The sequence below is a fragment of the Rhinolophus sinicus genome, chromosome 2 (genome assembly GCF_057876585.1).
Source record: "Rhinolophus sinicus isolate RSI-liver-muscle chromosome 2, RSI-T2T, whole genome shotgun sequence".
NCBI lineage: Eukaryota > Metazoa > Chordata > Mammalia > Chiroptera > Rhinolophidae > Rhinolophus > Rhinolophus sinicus.
Genome location: NC_142502.1, coordinates 14,034,510 through 14,049,383, shown reverse-complemented (window position 1 = coordinate 14,049,383; position 14,874 = coordinate 14,034,510). Strand labels below are relative to the sequence as shown.

The window sequence follows — 14,874 nt, the reverse complement described above, 5'->3', positions numbered from 1 at the left end:
CGGAGGCCAGATACCAGCAGGGTTGGAGGCTTTATGACGATGACCAGCCTATAATTGAAGCAAGAAACAAGTTGTATTGCTGACTGGGGTCTATGCTAAACTTTATAGGAAATTGAGTTAAGCAGCCCTGTTCTCTAGAGAACAATTGTGCACATTTTTTTATGAGAGTAGCTTCTAATTCAAGAACAGGCAGTTTTTGATTAGGGTACTAGAAGCAGCTGTTGATTGATTCAGAATGACAATTCAAAAAATATGGAATAAGGTACAGTGCCCTAATTGCTCAGAGGAAGTTTATCATGTGAGAATTAATATATTTAAATTCAAGGGGTGGTGGGTTAGCTCAATTGGTTAGAGCGTGGTGCTAATAACACCAAGGTTGCCGGTTCGATCCCCGCATGGGTCATTGTGAACTGCACCCTTCTTAAAAAATAAATAGATGATTGATAGATAGATACATAGATACACAGATACATAGATAGATAAATTTGAAATTACAGTGCATCGTCTCCTCTCAAAACTCAGATGGGGCCGGCCCGGTGGCTCAGGTGGTTAGAGCTCCGCGCTCCTAACTCCAAAGGCTGCCAGTTCGATTCCCACATGGGCCAGTGGGCTCTCAACCACAAGGTTGCCAGTTCAATTCCTCGAGTCCCGCAAGGGATGGTGGGCTGCGCCTCCTGCAAATAGCAACGGCATCTGGACTTGGAGCTGAGCTGTGCCCTCCACAACTAAGACTGAAAGGACAACAACTTGAAGCTGAACGGCACTCTCCACAACTAGGATTGAAAGGACAACTTGACTTGGGGAAAAAAAAAAAAGTCCTGGAAGTGCACACTGTTCCCCAATAAAGTCCTGTTCCCCTTCCCCAATAAAATCTTTAAAAAAAAAAAAAAAAAACTCAGCTGGTCATAGTCCCCTTTAAGAAGCTGTTAATAGTCCTCCCAAAAAACCATCTACTCTGTTACTTTTCCTTTTCTATTACTTTTGACAAATATATCTTTACAGTTAACTAATATATAATAGCTCCACATCTGCAAGCACACTGGAAAGTAGTATAGCAGAAAAAAAACTAATCTTTATATGCATTTTACTAGCTAACATCGCTCTTCCATACATGATTTCAAGCGTATCTCACCCAGTCCCACTGGGTGTGTGTTATAGGTGCGGAAACAAAAGTTCAGAGAAAGTGAGGGACTTACCCCCTAACAAATGGACACTCGATGGAAGATGTAACACGTTATAGTTAAAAGGATAAAGTTTGGGGGTTATGCACAATTGAGTGCAAATATTGACAAGGCCTCCTACTACAGATATAAATTTGGGCAAGTTAACTCATCTCTCTGAGTCTCACCTATCAAATGGTGTCTGATATTAACACCAACTTCATCTAGTTGCCATGAGGACCAGATGAAATGTCTCAGAGTGAAATGCTGAAACGTAGGAAGCTGCCAATCAGTGTTAGCTCTTCCTCCTGTCGTGTTCACTTCAGGAAGAGAGAGCGCTTCGTGAATTGACCTACAAGAATTACCTTGTAACTCGGGTGACTTTGTCAGACTCCAGAACTGGTTTCCTGTCCAAGAGGGTTAAAACTAGGAATTAGAAGCGAAGGCTTCTAAGTGCACCCAGAAAGAAGGGCACCACCAAATTAAAGCAAGACATGTAGCATTCTTTGTCCGGTAGAATTTAGCTCCACTGGTGATACAATAAAAAGTTGGTTGCTTTTGCGAAGGTTGTATGACACTGAAAGTCAGCTTGCAAATCGGAGTCTGAATAGTGTTTGTTAAATCAGGAGTTAAGGTTGAAAATCATTTCCGTATCCGTCCTCTGACCATGCAAACATTTTGAGGTGTAACCTTGACAGCAAGAGAGGAGAGTGTTTGTTTTTATTAAACGGTCTTTCCTGTTCTTTGTGTGAAGCCATTCTCTTGATCACAGCGGGGTCTGGATGAAGGGAGATCAAAACAGACCTGGAGGGCTCAGCCCAGGGCCGGATTTCTGAACTATTGTACTTTCACTGCCTGAATGTTTAGGAATCTTTTCTTTCCTGCTGGTCTTCTTAAGGCAGCGGTTTGGAAGGGTTGGAGTGTTTTGTTTTGTTTTGTTTTGTGTGGGGGGTGGTTGATTGATTATTAGGAAATTATTTTATATTTCTTAACAATTCAAACTTCAACATATGCCAGTTGTCGGTGGGGTTTTGACAGTTAATCCTTTCATTGGACTCTGGGTATTTGCAACCAGAGCCTTAAATTTTAAATAAGTAAATAAAAATGCGTTCATATAAATACTTATATGCATGTAAGTGTGTATGTATGTATGTATAGTGTTTTTAAATTGTGATTGTGATTAAAAAAACACATAACATGAAATTGCCCATTTTAACAAGTTTTAAATGTACAGTTCTGTGGCATTAAGTACATTCACACTATATATATAGTTTCAATTAATAAAATTTAAAAACTTAAAATGGTATTTATGTATATCTCTGTATGCCTTTTATGTTTCCCAGTAATTGCAGAGAAATACTCCAAGGAGGAAGGGTGCCCTTGCATTTTGCTGCCCTTGCCCTGTCCTGGGGTCTCCTTGGGGCCCTTGACCTCCTCTGGCTCTTTGCTCCCGGTCCTCAGACTTGCCCTTGGTCTGCCGGTTTCCGCCGCTCCCACCTTTCCCTTTTCTGTGCGATAGGATGTTTAGAAAGCTGCCCCTTAACATTTTCCAGTCAGTTAAGTCTCTCATTCAGAAACCCGTTTCTCTTCCCTGTACTCGCTTACACTCTGCTTTCCTACTTAGGACTGAGTTCCGGTCATCCAACCTGAACTGTGTGAGCCCCTCACCAGCCCCCTCTCCCCGGCCTCCTTTCCATGATTCAGCTTCCCACCTCACCTCCACACCCTTCTGCAAACACTCCTCAGATGTCTGTCAAAACTGCATCCTTCTCCAGCATTGGCTTCCCGGTTCTCTGTCACCTCTTCTTGGGCCTGCAGTATATCACTTACTCCTTAGCCTGCCATCTGCCTCATTCACCTGTGTTTGATACGTCTCATGAGATCTCACACTATTGTTAGAACCAGCCCAGCTTTCTCAGCGCAGCCTGCTCAGACTTCTGTGATTCTGGCAAAGCGTGCCCCAGCTTTGTTTCCGTGATGCTAGAAATAGCACCTGATGAGAAAGAAGCAGTGGCCTATATCTGTCTCACTTGTGCGTGCCACGGGATTCCTATGTCATTTAAGTGCTTTCTCCTAGACATGAAAAATGGAATGTCACTATGATGGGAGTTTCTAGAAATGCATTATTTCTTCTAAAATTGTAGACCCATCAAGAAAGACTGGGGGATGTAAAATGAATTGTCAGTGTCCCACCATATGTTAGCCAGTCACCTTCTACCACCCCTCTTTCCATCCCCCAGCCTTTCTCACTTAGATTCAGGTAGCATCATACCATTGTGCAGAGACAGTAAGCACTAAGGAAGGTTATTTATATATCGGCGCAGATGTTATCATTAAAGGTACCACATATAAGAGACCACTTCAGAAGAGAAAACGACAGTCTTGGGATTCGGGGGGGAAAACACTCAAAACAGCACGGCTTCTCGTCACTCCAGTATCTGAAAGGTTGGGTATTTGTCTTAGGAATGATTTTTTTATCAGAAAACCATGTCTTTCTCCTTTCGTGAAAATAATTTACTCGGCTTTTGAGTGAGACTTTCAGACCAAAAGGTTTTTTCTTTCCTTTGGAAGCACATCTGCAGTAGATCAATGAGAGAAATACGACTCCTGTACAATCAAGAAAAAGAGCCACCTGTGAAAATCAAGGGCTCCTTACACACGAAAGTAAAGCCCAGACGGCACTTTGTGACCAATCATATTACTCGTATAACACGTTGAGTTTATTAAGTAAGGTTTGTGGAAAGGGGAACAACAGATAGGTCATAAAAACACGTATGTGTTTATAGGTCAAGTGGGGTGCCCAAGGTCACTGGCAGCTCTTCCCCTATTCCTATCGTTCCTTTCCTTTGGCGTTGCTGTAATGTTCTGTTTGAGTACGAAAGATCACCCCTGTGAGTTCCTTATTGTCACCATTTCCTATGGGCAGATGCAGACCTTCTGCAGTGAGCTCGCTTTCCTTTCCCAGGCGCCTGCTATCTCACCACACACCCCGGTTGCCTCAGGAGAATGAGATTCCTCTGGGAGTCTCCTGGGTGAACCTGTTACTCAGGGCTAACGAGCCAGCAGGGAGAGACACTTGGTGGCCAGCTCATGGCTCATGGCAGTGAGCACGTGCGCCTTTGGTAGCTCAGATGTGCTGGTTTCCAGCCAAGGACGTGCTTCGTGTGGCAGTTACTGGGTCTGTTCTCAGTAGCAACACGGAACGGCTCCCATGACGCTGGGGTATGTTAGAATGAACCCTGGTACCTTGTGTATGCTCAGTAGAACTTAACAGTCGTGGCTTCACGTTATACTTTTTTATTCAAAGTACAGGAAAGGCTATTTACCAGACTGCCCTTGTACATCATTGAATATGCAGGCTTCATTTAAAAGACAAAAACAAACTGAAATAATTGCTGTGTGTCAGGAGATTTCTGTGCAACTTACAAGTTTAGTCATTGATGCTTTTTAAATATCACATGGGCATTGGCATACAGTTTGCCAACATCACAGCCTAAGAACATTTAACTTGTATGAATTCCACGCTGTGGCCTTGGTAAAAACAAAAGAACAATGTAGTTTTTATTCAGTGTTGACACTGAAGAAACAGCAGTGTGTTCCAACACTTAACAGTCGTGTGCTTATTAGGAGAGCGTGGACTGTTGATAGTCGAGTATTGAGTGGTGTTTTCATGGGTTTTCTAGGAGACTTTCAGGGCTGCTGACTGTGGTCCCTGATCTATTACAATACTTCCTTAAAATGAGGAAGTGTCATCATACTGTCTTCTTCAATTCCAGCAGCTTCGTTTTTAATTTTTATTCTATTTCACTTAATGTTCTGTTTCACTTTATTTTTGTCCATTTTCTTCTCACCAAAAAGATCACTTAAAAATTTAAGTAACTGCTTTTCTGGAATTTGTAGGTCAGTTTTACTCCACTAAAGATCTTTTAATTTAACAATTCCAGCAGACTTGCCCAGACCTTTTCAAGAAGGATATGCTATGTAACTTTGAGTAACTCAGCTTCTATGAGCCTGGATTGTCACTCCCCCAAATGAATATAATGAAGCATGAAAGCCACCACATCGTCCAACTTCCCTACTTGATGGTGTTTATGGTGTGCCCTGCTCTACGCAAGAGACTGCACAGCAATATAACAATTGGTCATAGTTCCTTTCAGGAGCTGTGCTCTGCCACTGGTCACAGGTAGCTATTTAAATCTAAATTGACTGAAATTAAGAACTCAGTTGCACCAGTCACATTTCAGCTGCTTAAAATACCCACAGGAGGCTAGTTAGTGGCTATTGCACTGGAAACATTTCCATCATCACAGAAAGTCTCCCCTGGACATAGACATTTAAGAGGTTTGGGAGGGAATTAATGTAGGATGTGTTCAAAGTTATGTTCCTGCTAAAGATGAAGATTTAACAGTTTTCGTTCAGCAATGATCAGAGACCAGTGTAGATGCCAGGCTTCATGAAGTAGCATATTAATATGTTAAGCCGTTGTAGACAGTACAAATGGAATAGTCTCTATTTCCAGAGTAAGCTTTGTTTGCCACCGTTCACACCTTGACTTGTGCCTTTCTCTTTGTGGAATAATCTATTCTGTCACTGCTTATTAAAATCTTTCATGTCCTTCAAGCGCGATTCAAAGTCCTGTTTCACGTTCCTGCCAACTTTTGCTGATTTCCATGCCCTCCCCTTCAATCTGTGATCACCCACCTTTAATAGGATGTTTATGCAGAGCCTTTATCACACATTCTATTGTCATACTAGTTTACTGTACCATTGGCCCCACTCCAGCACAAGTCCTTTGTATACAAAGTCCCTGAAGGTCTTTGCACATTTTGCAAGTACTTCTCATAGTGGTTATTTATCCACTCTGCAGACATTTATATAATGCCTATTGTGTGCAAGCCACTGTCCTAGACATCAGGGATACAAGGATGAAAGATATGGTGAATAAATAAATTGGTAAATATTTATGGAGCCAGGGGAAAGCCAGGGAGGATTAATGCATAAACACTCATAATTTATTTTACCAGTTTATTTGTTTTATAAAAACTTTCATTTACCAAAGAGAATATCAAGTTCAGATCAAGATCATTAGACTGAGCTTGAGTTTTGTTTTGTTTATTTGTTTGTTTTTTGTCTTCAAGGTTATACTTCTCCCCAGAATCAAATATAGAAACAGCAGGAAGTTCCTTGCCTACAGACACCATATAAATAGACCATATGCAATGAGAACCACCTGATCAGAGCAGTTTTTAGTTTTTATATTAAACCCAAAAGATTTGTCAACTAAGATTTTCTTTTATTTATTTACTTATACATGTGAGTGAAAAAGAAAAAGTGTAGTAGGAGTCCCGAGAGAACTTTGGTCTTAGGATTTCTAGCTGCATTGAGCTGAAGCATTGGATTTATTCAGCACAGGGCTGCCGAACACGTGCCCAGGATGTTGAGGGTACATTCTCCAGTCCTCACGTTGGAAGGCAATCATGGGGAGCATCCTCGTCTTCTCCAGCGTCTGTGAGGCTGGGGTTGGGGCATCAGAAGTGCAGAGTGCCAGGGGGGTCGGGTCGGTCACGGTGCCTGCCGGGAAACACGTGGCCCGGACGCTGAGGGTAAGAAGAAACAAGGCTTTCCGACTGGGCCTCATGCCCCTGGCCCCTTCCTGCTTTCCTGCACTGCCTTCTGTTTGGGTCGTCGGTCGTGTGTGGGAGGTTGCGATTTTCCTACAGGAAATAAAGTGACAAGTACACAGTTCCCAAAGTCAGCCTGGCACCTGCTAGAAATTCCCAAAACACTTTCAGATAAACATTAGAAAGGAAGACAGGTTAGTTGTTAACAGAATATTTATATTTCCTTATGCCCAAAAGAATTGAAAGCCAGGTCTGTAAGAGATATTTGTCCAGCCATGTTCACGGCAGCATTATTCACAATAGCCCAAAGATGGAAACCATCCAAGGGTCCATTGACAGATGAAGGGATTTTAAAAATGTGGTGAATACATATGATGAAAAGTTATTTAGCCGTAAAAAGGAAGGAAATTCAGACACATGCTACAACATGGATGAACCTTGAGGACATTATGCTAAGTGAAATAAGCCAGATGCAAAAGGACAAATATTGTATGATTCCATTTATATGGGGGTACCTGGAATAATCAAATTAATAGAAACAGAAGTAAAAGGGTGTTTGCTAGGGTTTTAATGGGTACAGAGTTTCAGTTTTCCAAGACGAAAAGAGTTCTGGAGATTGGTTTTACGACAGCATGAATGTATTTAACAATACAGAGCTGTATGCTTAAAAATGGTTAAGATGGTAAATTTTATGTTATACGTGTTTTACCACAATTAAAAATTAAATACATATTTCTTGAAGTAAAGTATTTCCGTGTTTAAAACCTAATAAGAAATCAATTAAATACCCATTCACACTAATTCCTTCACATTTTTTATTTGCTATTACTTTGTTCCCATGTGAATTTTTCTTTAATTTTTACCTTAATAGGAAAGTTATATGCATTGACTTTATTTTCAAATCATAGAGTTCAGTAAATAGTGCAGTCTACTGTGTTTCCCCTAAAACAAGACCTAGCCGGACCATCAGCTCTCATGCGTCTTTTGGAGCAAAAATTAATGTAAGACCCGGTATTATATTATATTATATTATATTATATTATATTATATTATATTATATTATATTATATTATATTATATTATACCAGGTCTTATAGTAAAATAAGACTGGGTCTTACATTAATTTTTGCTCCAAAAGACACATTAGGACTGATTGTCCGCCTAGGTCTTGTTTTTGGGGAAACACAGTATTGTACTTATTCCATAATAATATTACTTAAGCTTTGTATAGAGTGACATTTACAACACACTTTCTCTATGTTGCTTCTGTGCTTGCAGTAAAACGATGTACAGTAGAGTATTCCCATCCCCATCTCAGGGACAAGGAAACAGAGTTAGAGAGGTTACATGATTTAACTAGATATAAGACAGGGCTGTGTTCTTTCTTAGCACCCCTTGCGCCATTAACAGACACACCCACAGAGGGCTGGAATGGCCGAGCAGGGGTGGGGGTGAGGTACAGGCCGAGCCTGTGGCAGTGGGGACACTGCCTGTTTCCCAGGACCCATTATCACACTGCCTGGGGAGCACGACATTCTGAGAACTGATTCCCCTGACAAAGCATGGTCATTGTACTTGCTGTGTGGGTGCTAGAAATATCTTCCAGCTTCCTATTAACTTTTGTTTCTTAAAAAGAGCTGCTCCTTGCAAGGCATTTATGGACCAGCAGCGGATATTATATTAGCTTATGTGCAGTGTCAATAGCAGGACTTCAGTGCCCGTCAGCTTATTATGCTGATGAGTGAGATCTAAGGTTTATGTAAAGAATCCCCTCTCAGTGCTGTCTTCGGCACATCATTACGTGAACTTCTTACTGTCTTCTGTCACTTTTGCACCACATGGCCATATACTCCAGAGGCTGTATTATATCCCACCTCTAAGTGAACAAGAAGTGGTCCTTGACCTCAAATCAAGGCCATCCTTTATTCTTCAGCTAGTATGAACGTTGAATCTTTTACATTAGAAGTTACCCTTCAAGCTTCTTTCTCTAGCCCAGCCTCAGCTTTGCACTCATCCAGCAGTTCTTGCTACAGCTGTTCTTGGTGCCATACCTGCCATACCTGGCTGGCGCTGAATGTTCCCAGAGTTCCCAGGTCACTAGTTAGTGAGGAAACTCTGGTTATAGTCTTTCCTTAAACGTTGAGTAAAAACTACTTCTGATTTCGGTCCTTGTTTCACATTCTGCCTTTCTAGAAGCTCATCATTTCTTTCCAGAGCTGTCTCTTCTAGAGGTGGAGAGTCTTCTCTGACTTCTTCTATGATGTGGTTTACAAAAGGCCCCTTGCCATCTGGTAGAGTCAGTGTCAGACTTTGATCCCGGGACGGTTACCCTTTGAGGTCCATCAGCACGCCCTACGGTAGCATGAGCATTGCCAGCAGCCACTCAGTGCCAGGTCCTGTTGAACCTCTGGTCCTGTGTAATACCCAGGTGAGAGCATTGCAAGGGCATCAGGACGTCCAAGAAGAGAAGGCCTCCATGTGCTGAGGGGACCAGTAAAGGCTTCCTGGAGCAGCTGGCCTTTGAGAGAGATCTTACAGAGCTCAGGGAGTTTTAGCAGAAGTTGATCTTTGAAGATGACAGACAGAGGCTTTATGTGCAGAACCCAGAAACAAAGCAATTGGGGGAAATTTAAAGACATGGAAACTGATCTAGGGATGCTTCTGAGCACGTATCATATAGATGCTTAAATGTTACAAACAGATTTTGTTCTTCGGTAGGCCGTGGGAAGCTGAAGATTTTTGGATTCTTCTTACCAAGGTACATTTTAGGAAGGTTAGACTTGCGGGAGAGTGGAGGGTGTATTAGAAGTAAAGAGACCAGTTGGGAAGCTTTCATGGAGGCTAGACCGTGAGCGTCTCAACCAGGAAGAGAGCTCTTAGAAGGATTGTTCTTCCCCACATCCTCACCTGCACTTGTTAGTCTCACACATTTCAGTGGTACTAATTTAATGGTTGTGAATTGGTTTTTCGTTATTTTAACTTGCATTTGTTAATTACTAATGAGATTGGGCATTTTTTCATATGGTTATTAGTCACTCCTTTTGCCTAGTATTAAATATTTGTCTTTCTCTTGATTTTTTTTCTTTTGACTTTATAAATACTTGCCTATATCTTCTCCCAGACGGATCCCACTCCTTTAACCTTATTTGTATATATACAAGAAGCTTTAAATTTTGATGTCAAATCTATAAATCATTTCCTTTAGGGTATAATCTGTTGTTACTTTGTTTAAGAAATTTTTCCTTACCTTAGGATCATACAGTTCCCAATGTTTTCTTCCTATATTTAGAGTTCTCATTTTGAAGTTTATGCCTTTGTTCCATATTGGATTTATTTGGGGGCCTAGTGTGTGGTAGGAATCTAATTTTTTTCTTTCCAGCCAAAAGTCAGTTGGCCAGTCAGCCATTCCCCTATTCTGTGCCGTTTCTTCTATGTACTGTCCCACACCTGCCGAGGTGTCTTTCTTGGTTTCTTCTTATCTTCCATTGATTAATTCGTCTAGTCCTGTGCCAGTACCACATGGAATTACTTAGCATCGTATTGCAGTATGATTGATATCTAATAAGGCAAGTCCTCTTTGTTCTTTTGGTTTTATTTATTTTTGAAGTTATCTTACCTATATGCCATTATTCTTCATGATGGATTTGAGAATTGGTTGGCCAAGTAACCAAAAGTGCTCTTGGGGTTTTCATTGGGGTTGAGCTGAACTAACAGATTGCTTGCAAATACTGACATCTGTACGGTATTGAGCCTCCTCGTCCATGAACAAAGTATTTCTCTCCAATGATTCAGACCCTCTTTTATGTCCTTCAATGAAAGATTATAATGACTTGTACCTTCATTTCTTTTTTATTTGTTGAAAAGTCCAATATTTAAGTTCCACACCACAGGACAACTGTACAGTAATAAAGTTGACACTAATAAAAAACACATTTTAAAGCAGTTTAGGGGTCTATCAGATTGGGAGGGTGGAGTTAGCTTTTATGTTCTCCTGTTGGATAATTCTTCTTCCTGTGTGTATCATCCATAGTTCATACAAACGTCCCATTTGCCATTGCCAAGCAAAGTCCTTGATCGGGCCACGAGAGACTTCTCCTTAGGGGATGTTTATTCCATCAGCACTGGCTCCAGCAGCTGTTCATCCAGCTCACTGCGTTATGCCTGTGTTTTCTACCCCCAGCAAAATAAGAACCAATTTAGTCAAATGCTTTGCTTACATCAAGAATCACTTTATCTATAGTATATTCCTTTCCTAATGAGCCATTCTTGTTTCTTAAGATCACTCTTAGTATTTTGCCAGCAGTCTGCTTCCATGTTTTCCATTCATGGAAGACTTTTTATCTTCTCCCCACACATTTATTTGCCAACATCTAGTCTTCTTGGGTTTCTCCCATTCTCCATGATTTCTCGTAATTTTCTGAAGTGACACTAGATTCAACCTCTGATTTTTCCAATGGAGTATTTGATCACATCAGCATTTATATTAAAATCTCAACCCATTCCCACTGACAAAAAAATATACTTGTTCTTTAGTACTGCTGCGTTCTTTATCATATCACCAGAGTTGAAAATCAGCACTAAGTATTTACTTAGGAGACTCTTGTGCTGACTTGCCAGACCATTAAAAAGCATAGTATAAAACTACGTGTTTTTTTTAATTGCTGCAGTGGGTAAGTTATTAACTAGATAAGCAGCCTCTAAATTGGCTGTATATCTTAGGCTTTTTATTTGCTAATTGACCTCTGATCTGAAATTTTTAGTGCTTTAAGGGTGACAGAAGGAAAAAAGAGTGATTGTTTCAAATGTTACAGTTTCTGACGAGGGAATCTGGTAGGGAATTTTAAGCAATTACAGAAAATTTCACTGAGCCTTTAATTCCTTGACAAGATTAAACGATTTTGTTGTTTTGTTTCTCCAGCTTCCAATTGTGGAAAAGATAAGAACCATTGCCCAGGCTGTCTATGGAGCCAGAGATATAGAACTCTCTCCTGAGGCACAATCCAAAATTGATCGTTACACGGAACAGGTAAAAGTTATATCTTTAGGGGGAAAAAATCCACCTTAAGCTCTTGAAATATTCACCTTGACTTGAGGACTTGTATATGTCTCACCAGCTGAACTTGTCTTAATCTACTTTGGGGTCTACAAAGATTGAAGTAATATCTTTAGGTGTAGGATATTGACTCTAATTAGAACATTATGGTGATATACGAGGGTATACGTCATTGACTGGTGGTGATGAATGTGTCTAATATGGCTGGTATCCTTGTTTCTATGTGGTATGTGATCTTCAGTCCCTCTCGCTCTCACAGAAACATTGAAACTGTCCTTAGATGTGTGGCTGTGGTCAGACTTCGTGTTTCCTCTTCTTTGCAGGCCTCTAACTACCTTAAAAATGTTAGCATGGCACCAGGTTAGGCACATAGGAGTGCAGCATAGAAAGATGGCAGTGTGCGCTGTTCTTTTGTACACAAGTGGTTCTGAGACTGTCCACCAAAGGTGAAGGCTCCATCCTCTGCTACCTCTGGAGACTGACAAAGGCAGTTCGTGAAGCAGCTGTGACGGTGGCTGGGATTCAGTATCATGAGTCATTACCTTATTCTGTAATGTTCGTGTTTAAGGGACTCCCCTGCAGCACGTTCAGCCTCCCTGACAGAAAGGACCACATGCCTGGAATGCCCCATCCAGCTAGCTGGATGGAAGGCAACGCATTTCAAAGCCTGGTGGCAAAAAAGTTTCATTATTAGTGCCATCAGTTTTTGTTTTTTTCAATTCCCTAACTCCTAAATCCTATTTTTAAATCATATTTGAAATACTACCAATGCCAACCAGAGTATTCTCCCAGGTTTGGTAAAACAGTCACCAACTGATTTTTTCTTAGAATTTTCCATGTATGTTCTTGGCTTGTGCTTTAGGAAAACAAAAAATTCCCAAACATTGTTGTACACTCAGGCATTGTTCTGCAGTGAAATTTTCACTCGTGCAATGAAATGAGTAAAATAAGGTCATTATCATGAGGGGTTTTTTTGTTGGTTTTTTGAATTTTTAGTAATATTTAAGGACCATCATTTATTCTAATATTGGGTCCTTTTCTGCAGTCTTAAAAAGTGCTCTTTTTTATGAAGTAATATGGTGATGGTATATGCTACGTTCTGTTTTGGGTTTTTTTTTAATATCCCTACTGGCAAAAATTTAAATTGGCAAACATCCATCAGTTCATTAAAATTCCTTCAGTATTTGAGTGATCTCTGAAACCTAAAATTCTGGGCACCATTTCTGCAGAGCAATTGTGATTGTTCCCCAGCAGAACTCCAATCAGCATTGCAAAAAGAGCCCCCCCCCCAACTGATAATACTCGAAAATCTTTCAAATAATTTTGAGTTGAATCATAAGAAATTCAGACTGAGTCACCTCTGAAGATTGCATTCCTTTTATCTCTGACTACCGAGGGAATGTCCCTTGAAACTTACGTGTCGGGTATGTGGTTGCCCTTAATTAGCAAAGTGTCTAAAAGGGCACTGTGTACCCTTTAATCGGAACCAGGCTGCGAGGACACTGTCCTTTTTATGAGACGCCACATGTGACTTCCTGCTCTTTCACCTTTGGAACGCTGGGTCAGGCGAAGCCTTTGGTCCTTAAAAATAAGAGGCTTAAGCAGTGACCTCATCTTGGTTCCTATAATGTAATCGCAGATCAAATAGCCATGATTCATAAACCAACACAAAGGGGCCCTTTGCTTCCTGACAGCCTCCAAGAATGAGTGAACAACGTGACTAAAAGCCTCATTACGAAGCCTTTCTCCAGATTACCTTTCTGAGTCCCGGATATTAATATCCTTGGAAAGTGATTTCGACAGCTTGCTACTGCTGCTGCTGCTGCTGCTTTGCCGGAAAATAGTCACACTTTCTCCCAAAAACACACACATAATGCTGCCTTCCCTTCGCATGAAGAACGTTCTCCAAAATAAATACTAGACATCCTCAGTCTGCCAGACGATGATCACGTGGAGATGGTTGTCCCATCTTCTTGCTCAGCAAGCTCCTACTATGTGCCTGGGTCTGAGCTGCGGGGGTTGTATGGATTGCACGCTAAACAAGTCCAGGAGACTAACATTTGTGCTCAATGAACACATTTCCTTTCCTTCCTTACAGGGTTTTGGAAATTTGCCCATCTGCATGGCAAAGACCCACCTTTCTTTGTCTCACCAACCTGACATGAAAGGTGTACCCAGGGATTTCATCTTACCCATTAGTGATGTCCGGGCCAGCATCGGTGCTGGGTTCATTTACCCTTTGGTTGGAAAGGTGAGTAACATTTTCCAGAAACCTTCAGTCTGTGTCCTCACGATAGCTAAGATCTTTCTGCTCTGCCAACTGCTTTGCAGTTCTCATATTGGGAAGTAATTAGTATACAGTATCTGCAATTTTCTAAACACACTACCACCGTAAAAAACACCTCTGCCGTTGTAGTTTAGATTTCTCTTTTTATAGACCATATGTTCAGGATCCCTTGAGTCATAAAACTGATTCCACTTACAGAACAATGAAAAGAATGACTTGGGAGAATTCAGTCTGCGTTGAAATGCTAAAATGGCTTAGTATAATGCTTCTCGGTTTTTTCCTATCATTGCACTCAAAATGATAAGATTTCAGGGACAAATGGAGGTGACTGCTCGTGCCAGACAGGACCAGCTCAGCCCCAACAAGGGCTGGGGAAATCAGTGTTCACCCTCTACCTTTTTTCTCAGCACATCACATGGGAAACTCTGCCTTAGAAAATGAGCAAGTCACATGAGTTCTTGTTTTTCACATTGTTGTAATGGCACTCCATTTCTGTAGGATGCTTAGTGTGTTATTTCAGGCTCTCTGTGCGCGGAGGGGAGATAGCAAAGAAATGAAAACTTATCAAAGCACTTAAAATCCGTGATGATGAGCTTCATATATAAAATGCTTCAGTATAGCCACTCAGTGACAGGATAGCCTTCCCTTTGTAACCATTAGTGGCTGAAGTTTGACTTCTCATCACAGGAGTGCTCCTGGATTAGATTTAGAAAATTCTAAATCATCGTTATCATTATTATTGTCACAAACTGA

General features: G+C 41.0%; 1 protein-coding gene across 1 annotated transcript in view; it reads left to right on the top strand.

The window, feature by feature from the left end:
- The window catches only part of MTHFD1L (methylenetetrahydrofolate dehydrogenase (NADP+ dependent) 1 like), a 188,026-nt gene that overhangs the window by 120,429 nt on the left and 52,723 nt on the right, over positions 1-14,874 (top strand). The window contains exons 25-26 of the mRNA XM_074333706.2: positions 11,700-11,807; positions 13,933-14,085. Coding sequence (XP_074189807.1) covers positions 11,700-11,807; positions 13,933-14,085 — 261 coding nt within the window. The remainder of the gene's footprint in view (positions 1-11,699; positions 11,808-13,932; positions 14,086-14,874) is intronic.